Below are 9,290 nucleotides of genomic sequence, written 5' to 3'. Positions count from 1 at the left end.
CTACACACGACCAATTTATGGTCACTTGATACCACAGAGTCTATTGTTGGAGATTTTCACAATTATCTTGGGGGGAAAATTGCACATGCGCATATTATCAGTAAATGGACTGTCCCTGAAGGAAAAGTATATTTTTAATGCTGTACTGTGGGACTGTCAGAAAGGCCTACTTTTTATAATTACTCCGACTGCTTAGGGGCATGGACCACAATGTATAATCTGATTTACCTTTGCCCTACTATATATATATATATATTCTAGTTTCATACAGGGGGAGAAGCTACAAAATCCTAGGTTAAATTATGGAATGATGACAGTACCTTGGCTCTTCATAGTTGCTTTATTGGTAATAATATAGTAGGTTGGCCAGATATAAATAACAGGCTGGAACCTAATTGGATGAATGGAGAACTGCGGACTAATATTAGAGAAGTGTGGCTACATTCAAATCTTTCTAAAAGTTTGAAAGCAGGTGGAAAATAATTTTCATATGGTATATATTATTATGTATCCCATTATGCTGCTTTATCTGAAATATGGTAAAATATGTGCCAATTCAATTTTAGTTTCAAATTTCCTTAACATTGAAACTAAAATACATATACACACACCACTCATCCTCTTTATGACAAAAACGATTCTCAAACTTTTGAGAGCTGTTAGATTACTACTATATTATACGTATAGTTATAATAATATAATATTATTTCTTCTGCAGTGGACAGAAGAAACTACAAGCACTACAAGTGCTTTCATTTTCAAAAAGAGAGATTTTTTTTCCAAAGGCAGAGTCGATGATTAACAATCCAAGATGTGCCGTTTTTATGATTTACACTATAAATTTTACAGCGTTAAACTCATCTTGGATGTTAGTAAACCTCCTACATTGGTGAAAACGCGTAGAGGCTTTCGATTTGCTGCCTGGCAAAGACACTCTGCTGCATGGTGGAAATTGTAGTTTTAAAAGGCAGCGTTTACTGGGTTCTAGATGATGATTTTGACCCAAAGAAACTACAAAACCCACATTGCACGGAAACAACCGCCCCCTTTTGTCGCGTGCCTTGGAGCTTTACTCCGGCACAGCAATAACACTGTCCTACTGCGTGTCCTTATTTTTACAGATTATATTTGAAGCGCGTGTTTCGATCTTTAAGATGAAAGAATTGTATTTAATCGTGGTGATTTCTGTTGGTGTGATGGCCGGGAAATACTCCCGGGAGATGAACGAAGCTAAGAACGCCAATGGTGGCGATGATGGGGAGTCGGTCGAGTTCAGGATCTCCAAATTGAACCAGGTTTGGAACAAAGCACTGCGGGTACGTATAGTACATTACAATCAATACATATTATAGTATATTTTAAGATCCAGTGTGTTTGTGAAGCTGCGATTTTGAAAAAAATCACTCATCGCCAACAGAATACGTACTTCCTAATTAGGTGTAATCAATGTTCGAACATGCGGCTTTAATAGTGAACAGGTGCTGTTTATTAAGTCACTGCCTGCCAATAACGGGGATAGACGTCCAATCAATTTGAATTGTGAAGTGTTTTCAATCCCTCTTAGTTTATGTGACCACTTATTCATGTTGTTACTCATCTTAACTCCTACTTATTTATTATGTTGACTATATTTATTACTTATTGATTGATTGATTTACTATTATTATTTATTGATTATTTATCTATTCATTTGTTTGTTTGTTCTTGGTGGTGCACTTCCCTACTTATGTTGTTGACTACTTATTGAGTATTTACTTATTATTCATTGTTATTTCTTGATCATTTGTTTGTTGTTATTTCTACACTTCACGGCGAAGCTTTAAATCTCATACTTATCATGACAATAAAAGCATTCAAATCAATTTGATTTAGACCTCTATAGTCTTCAACGACAGCCGATGCATTAAATAACGATCACTTGTTAAATTAACGCTGAGTGCATTGTAATTAGCTGAATTAAGTAAACATATACGTACTGTATTGATCAGTGCAATTTATATTGACTTCGCAACAGATGCAGTTGTCCCCTGTGAAACAAGCTGAATTGCACAGTGACCTGAAAATCCAGGAGAAAGCTGAGCTACAATGGAAGAAATGGAAGGTCGAAGGCTTGGATGAAAATGGAGAAAAAGAGGCTCAAATCCGACGTAACTTCAATGGTGAGGCCATTTCTGTGACCGCCAAATTCACTGTGTCACAATACTCGCTCTGTACTAGCCAGTACTACATGACATTATCAATAACTATGCTTTCAACGAGATGAGACAAAAATTAAGTACATATTTTGTACTCAAAATACCATATTATATTGTTTCTCATAGTCTGTGATCTTAATGCTAATACTGAAAAACATCGGTTTTGTGGTACTTTTTATCCAATAATAATTCTACGAGTCACTAAATGAAATTATGACAGATATGTTTGTGTCAATAGTGCATTTACTGCAGCATACTAATGACTAAGGAATGTTAAGGTTCAGTTTTTGTTATTTTAAGGTTTTTTTTTTTTGTTTAGTTTTTCATCTCACAACCGGGCATTCATGTTAATGTGACAGAAGTGTCAGACGATTGTGATATGACGTGACATGAATAATTCACAAACATTTGCATGATGGACCACCAATACCATCTGGACTTTAATTTATTATCACTTTGCCATGACCTTGCAGCTTTTTGACAGAGTCTCTGCTCCTCGGCTGGTCAAATGTATACGAAGTGTCAAAATAGCAAGACCCTATGTGACCTTCTTCACACATGCAGATTGTAGAAGGGCATGTGCTTTTTTTATACTAGTGGTTGTAATACATATTCCCAAAGTCATCCAAGTTCATAATAGGTTTGAGTGTAAACGAGTGGATCATGTGAGGTTTTGCATGAAGATTATGAGGTTTGCAGACGTTGTCCATGCAAGTGCAAGATATTATAGCTGGTTAATGAGTTGTATGCAGTAAAAGTTTAATGATGCAGCACTACAAAGACATTGACAAGTCCAACTCGTTTGTTCGTTAAGGATTACGTACGAAGATAACATGAAATGTTTGTTGCAAGTTATGATCGGCATATTTTTTGAGCTCTTCTAGAAAGTCTTAAATTTGTTATGGGTAATCTGAAAAATTGGTTTTTGAAGAGAACTTTTTTGAATGGCCTTTTGTATAGCATGTCATTTGGCATTTTTTTTAAGTACTTCAAATTTGTGTTGTTATACCGCAGGAGAAATGGCAATATTAATTTAATCATGAGATCATCATCAATCATGTATTTTGCTTTGCCTGTGTTTGTTAGTGATTCTGTCCAAGTACGGAATGGATGGCAAAAGAGACACAAGACCTCTGGAGAACAACTCTCTGAAAGACCATGATGTCAAAGATGGCGACATTTTTGAAGATCCTAAACTGGACAAACTATGGAACAAGGTGAATATGAGTATGTTGTTAGAAACATGCTGGCAATGTAAATACCATCTGGGTTTGCCTTTTTTGCTTCAAGGCTGGCATCATCTCCTCTGATATATTCTCCCACATTAGATGCAGCCTCACCACAGCAAATGTTGAGCTGAGGATGACTATAACATGATCATTTACATTTGAACAATCTCAATCATTGGCTCGCACCTACTATTTTTATATACTTTTCATTTCTCAGGCTGACTTTTATTTTTGGTTGATGCTCTCTACAGCTTTGAATTTTCTAATAACAGCTTTAATCTATTCATTGGACCCTAAAGGTGGAAAAAAGACAATCAGATGATGTAAAGGAGACCTAATTAGAAGCAGATATTTTAGTGGTGTCGAAGTAAAGTCGTAGTTTTGGGATTAAGAGAATACATTAGCGTTTATGTAAATGAAGTAAATGTGTCTCACTGCTGTGTCAGTGACAGCAATGGGGCTTTTATATGAACCCTTGTTGAATTGTGTTCCACTGTGATGATAATTGGTCTTGTCGTCAGGGTGAGAAAGGATATGTATTTCAGTTTTTTTGCTCGAAAACAACTACTTGAGGTTTTATTTGGAAATTCAATGACATCTCGCAGCACTGCTTTCGCTCTGAATTAAAGTGGAGACAAAGGGAATGAAAGTAGCCTGCTAGGCTGAGATGGAATGTCTTACAGAGGTAACAAACCTCTTACAAATCTTGTTTATTTTGGGCTGAGGTGTTTACAATCAATAGTACCATTCTTTTGTTTGAATAGATTAAACCTTTCCGGTGTGATGGTAATTTATTCCACCATATTATGCCTTAACACATCACATCAGTTGGTCTAATATTGTCATTTATTTGAATTCAAGTTTGTTTATAATTATGTAACTTTTGGATCGTGCAGGCAAAAAGCTCTGGAAAGTTTTCGGAGGATGAACTTTTAAGCTTGAAGAGAGAGTTCCAGCACCACAAGGACAAGATCCACGAGTACAACATCCTCATGGAAACCGTGAGCAGAACTGAGGGTGAGCATGAAACCGTTTTTTTTTTCGCATTGCAGTCCAAGGCGATTGGACATCTATCACCATCAGTGGCAGCCGATAAAATAAGTGTTGTGCTGCATAAAAGGTTATTTTTCCTCCTTCCTAGGTTTAAATGAAAATCATTGTTTGCCATTTGGAGGAAAGACGTCCAATTCTTTCATTCACTGTGACTGATTACAGCCCAACCTTTCCAGTCGAAATGGATTTGACATAGGTTGCCATCAATGGAAGCCAATTAGATGAAATCTAATTGCAATATAGGGGGCAATCAAAATAAATATTTAAAATTTTAAGATATTAATTATAAATTATGTAGTATTTTCTGTGTTGAGGTCACCCAATTTTACAGAATATCTATCCTTTTTTTATTGTTTTTAAACAGAGAGACTAAGAATTATTTTGACTCTACAAACACCGTAAAGTACGGTTAATTATTATCACATGGTTTAACGTCATTTTTTTCGTGTGCGGTCGATTGGTCGCCAGTCTTTTGGTCGCAGTCTTTTGGTCGCCCCAACCGCGACAACGGGCGACCAAAAGACCGGCGACAAAACAAGGTAAAACAACACGGTCTACGCATCAATAAAAGCCAACAATGGCCATGAGCAGTTTCACTGAGCCGACTTGTGAGGGTATAAGAGTTTGTATGTACATGCGTTGTCCCTTTTAAGAAGCTACGTTAGTCAGGGTCTTAACAAATTCTCCAACAAAAAATAATAAAAGTCCGGGAAATTTGGAGCTTTTCTTTAGCCTAATAATTACTAGGGCATTAAGTATGACTAAATAGTAATTCTCAGTTTGTATTTAGGGAATTTGAGCAACGATTTAAATGCTAATTATCACTTACCTTCCGGGCGACCAAAAGACCGGCGACCAATCGACCGTGTACCATTTTTTTTACTGCACGGTATTGTGGTACTTTTCCTCGAACCATAGCTCTACTCTTCATGTACCTTAACTGCCTTCATCACTCCGGTAGAGACGTGACTGATGTAGTGTGGCAAAAAAATGCGACAGGCTTGAGACTCACTACAAAGTGTAGAGCTGTAGTGGGCCCGCAGGCTTCGGGTTTTACACCTGTATATAGACTGTACCAGATGGGGGATGTGTGGCCACCCGTTCGCACTCCAGGGCCAAGACAACACATCATTCTGGGAGCCATATGCCATTTGACAAATGCACCGTGTTAAGCACGGGTCTCCTCTGGCTGAGACTGACACTTGCCGCCCGTTTTGTGACAGAACCTTTCTGTTAGAGCTCAGAAGTGTAGCGTGCCTCTTGAACCTGCCGCAGGTACTTTTACTGCCTGTCTGATGCACTTAAATGTCGAACCAATCACAGGTTGCCTGAGAGGAAGTCTCCATCTGTCCAATGTGCCGCCTCTAGCTCCAGCTCCATCACTGCCTGACTTGCTTCATTTCCGCCTTCCTTTTACATTCATTTGAGATGGGTTGATCGAAAAGGTGGTGCAATATTGTTAAGTGTACCGAAACTGTAGCTAAGCTCATCCATCATAAGGCATTTTTTTTAAAGAAACACATAAAAATGCATCTGTTTTTGAGGTAACTATAGCCCAAAACAAACCCATGGTCAGAGAGAGAGAAAAAAATCTTTCCAATGGGAAAGTATAATGCTAATGGGATCCATGGTGGGTAATTAGGCTTACAAATATTGCTCAATGCCATATGTCTATTATTGTTGTTGTAGAGGGAAACATCTGAATCAATTTGCGTTGTGTTCTTTCCATGAAGTCAACAAGAAAAGGGCAAATGAATGTGAAATGTTGCAATAGTAAGTTGTTTTGAGACGCTCGCTCTGATAATAGCCCTCATCAACCTTCTCCCTCTTCATATCATTTGAAGCCCTCATCCTCCCCCGCATATTTCTCTGACTCCCAACCTTTGCGCCTCTGATTCACCCAGAGATCCACAAGAATGTAATCTCCCCCCTGGAGGGCGACGGCAAAGAACAGGAGGTGAAAGAGAACCACACGGCGCTCAAGCAGAAGATGAGAGACCTCAACCAAGGCTTCGATCGCCTCCGAAAACTCAGCCACGAGGGCTTCAACGAGGACAGCGGTGAGGGGAAACGCCTGCACACACTTTGCATAGTAATAGAAGTCATTTTATTTTTTAACGTTGAGAAAACAGGCGGTCAATCCATTTTGCCGATTCACTGTCAGTCTTCTCTTTTTTTCCCTCATTCGCTCCCCGCTGCCTTTTCACTCTCAAGCATTTGTGTTCAGCGCACTGATGCGGCAATTGTTGTCATGTGTATCAATTGTGGCTCGATAGAATTCCGGGAGCCTCGGGTGATTGATCTGTGGGAGGCTGCCAAGAGAGCCAACCTTAGCAATGATGAGCTGGACTCTCTCAAGGTAGGATTTATATCTCCTCTGACACGATAACTCTAATCTATTTGTTTGTGGACAGACGTGCACGTTTAACACTGGAATCTATCCAGAAGTGCAGATAATTGTATTAATTAGACTGGAAGACTCAAGGAATACTGATTAGCTTTTTTTAGTTAGCAAAGGTAGCAGTCTTGATAAATTGCCTGGAGGAAAAAAGTGCACAAAATGGTTTCCAGTTTTAACTAAAGGAACTCCATTGTAGTAGTTATAGGTTCTACTCAAAATATCGGATCTCATGTCCTATTTGAGCTTGTGCCATATTACAATGAGAATGCCTGATCATGCCCAATCATGGAAACTAAGCAGGATGGGAGACCGACCGCCTGGGAATACCAGGTGCACCCAAGTACTAACCATGCCTGACCTTGCTTAGCTTCTAAGATCAGGCATGATCTGCTGTTTTCAGTGTAATATGGCATAAGCCCATCTAGGACATGAGATCCAATATTTTGAGTAGCACCTTTTAATTTTAGCAAAACCAACATTTTTACCTGTTTAGTATACATTTTTGAGTTTGGCTTGCAAATATACTTATGCTCTCTTTTTTTCCGCAGTTTGTTTCATTCATCTAAATTTAAATATATAGTATAAAATCTGAATAGTTTAAGTGACATAAAAAGTAATGCAATGTCAATTATATTTTTAAAATGTATTTTTAATTAAGAATTTAAAAATTATTTGATATACCAAAATAGCCCCACGATTGATCGTCTATCATTGTCAATGATATCGAAAGAGATAAGTTTTGACCAGCCAAGTGGGCCAAACAGTGCCTTTTTTCATTATGCAAAAATGGCTGCTTGCCATGAGATTAAATGTCGCCCATTCTCTTCTTATCAATAATACAGTGTCATACTTAAAAACCAGAACAGCCTCTGCTATTCCATGTCATGTCCATTTAACGCTCTTTAGTCCTGAGTTTTTTTTCTTCGCCCACACCGCTATTTCTGGTGTACTTCTGAGGGAAATCACAAAAAAATTCAAATGGACACGTGGCCTTAATCATTTCGAAGCCCACTAAACTGAACCGTCATGTCTTTGTGTGACTGCAGCAAAATACTAAATTTGTCCTGAAAAGTTTGATCGCATTCCACAACCTTGGAGATGTTTCTATTTGATTCTGAGGGTCCAGTAGATAGCGAACATATCTCAGTAAGACGTGCTGTTAACAACTCAAATCATTTATGGCCTTGGCCTTAACCCAAAACTCAACTCTGAATTAAAGTTCTAGATGTGTTATATCTGTGAAAGTAGTGATTCAGGATCACATTCTGGTTGGAACCTTTTCTCTGCATTACAGATGTCAAACTCAAAGCCAAGGCAAATAAATTATGTCTATGTAGTTCTTGCTAAATGTTGGTGATTTTTCCTTACATAAATTGAACAATATGTGGTTGTATAGTACTTATAGACTGTGAGAAAATGAGTTTGAGATGACTGCCCAGAGCAAAAGAAGTGTTTCAGCTTCAGGGAGTGAACTTATAAAGTCCCGGTTTTGTCCATTTAGGAGGAGCTGCATCACTTTGAAACCAAGGTGGAGAAGCACCACCATTACCAGGAGCAGCTGGAGCTGTCTCACCAGAAGCTGCAACATGTGGAGACTTTAGGAGACAAACAACACATACAGAAGAATAAGGAGAAGTACAACAACCTGGCTGAAAAGACCAGAGAGATGGGCTACAAGGTATTTGAAGTCATGGTTAACTTTGCTTTGAGGTTAAGGAACAACTTTTCCTTCTTGATGTTTAAGTTCAAATGAGACAAGAATAGAAAATTACACGACTTTTTTTTCTTTCAGATGAAGAAACACATGCAGGATTTACACAACAAGATATCTGGTCAGGGTTTGGGCCACAACGAGCTTTGAGGCCGTTGCTAGGACAATACAAATAAGGACTCAATATACTCAAATTTCATAAAAACATAGTTAAGCCACTAATAATATTTTTTTCTACCTTAGAATTTGCATTTTTTACAAATCACTTGTCTTTTATTGAAATACTTTGGTGGGAAAAGTCCTGAAAAAACTGCATTTTTTTCTAATAGATGACCAAAATTCTTGCGATACAAAAATCAATAAATTCCCATAAAGACAATGAATAGGCTGTTATGTACTATTGAGCTCTTTTTCAATACGTTAGTGACCAATAGTAAGAATGGATGTGAAAACAAAATGTGGAATGTTTAGCCAAAAACGGTGCGGCAGTGTTTAATATTTCATAAAATATTTAGCAACAACAACCAAATGGTTGTACTTGAGAGATACAGATCAATATAATTCTACTTAACTTGGCATTTGCCATTTACACATTGTTAGGGAAATTCAGTGGCGGTCTGTGAATTTCCTGGCGACGCCTTCAGCTGTCGGAGTCAATCCAACCCTCAAAAATTATTTTATGACTATAAAACCTCTACTGC

General features: G+C 38.0%; 1 protein-coding gene across 1 annotated transcript; it reads left to right on the top strand.

Annotated features, from left to right (window-relative positions):
- Positions 1–1,029: 1,029 nt before the first annotated feature.
- On the top strand, positions 1,030–8,968 carry lrpap1 (low density lipoprotein receptor-related protein associated protein 1). Its single transcript, XM_077606268.1, has 8 exons — positions 1,030–1,316; positions 2,015–2,159; positions 3,282–3,412; positions 4,321–4,441; positions 6,382–6,537; positions 6,754–6,836; positions 8,380–8,556; positions 8,671–8,968. The coding sequence occupies exons 1-8, from the start codon at positions 1,155–1,157 to the stop codon at positions 8,737–8,739; spliced, it is 1,044 nt and encodes a 347-aa protein (XP_077462394.1). The 5' UTR covers positions 1,030–1,154; the 3' UTR covers positions 8,740–8,968.
- Positions 8,969–9,290: the final 322 nt, after the last annotated feature.

The sequence above is a fragment of the Stigmatopora argus genome, chromosome 7, assembly GCF_051989625.1.
Source record: "Stigmatopora argus isolate UIUO_Sarg chromosome 7, RoL_Sarg_1.0, whole genome shotgun sequence".
Lineage (NCBI taxonomy): Eukaryota > Metazoa > Chordata > Actinopteri > Syngnathiformes > Syngnathidae > Stigmatopora > Stigmatopora argus.
This window is presented reverse-complemented; position numbering and strand designations above follow the sequence as displayed.

Coding starts and splice junctions, on each gene's coding strand:
- lrpap1 (XM_077606268.1), top strand. CDS start 1,155: ATGAAAGAATTGTATTTAATCGTGGTGATTTCTGTTGGTGTGATGGCC. Junction 2,160..3,281: donor AATCCGACGTAACTTCAATG/GTGAGGCCATTT, acceptor TGTGTTTGTTAG/TGATTCTGTCCAAGTACGGA. Junction 4,442..6,381: donor AACCGTGAGCAGAACTGAGG/GTGAGCATGAAA, acceptor TGATTCACCCAG/AGATCCACAAGAATGTAATC.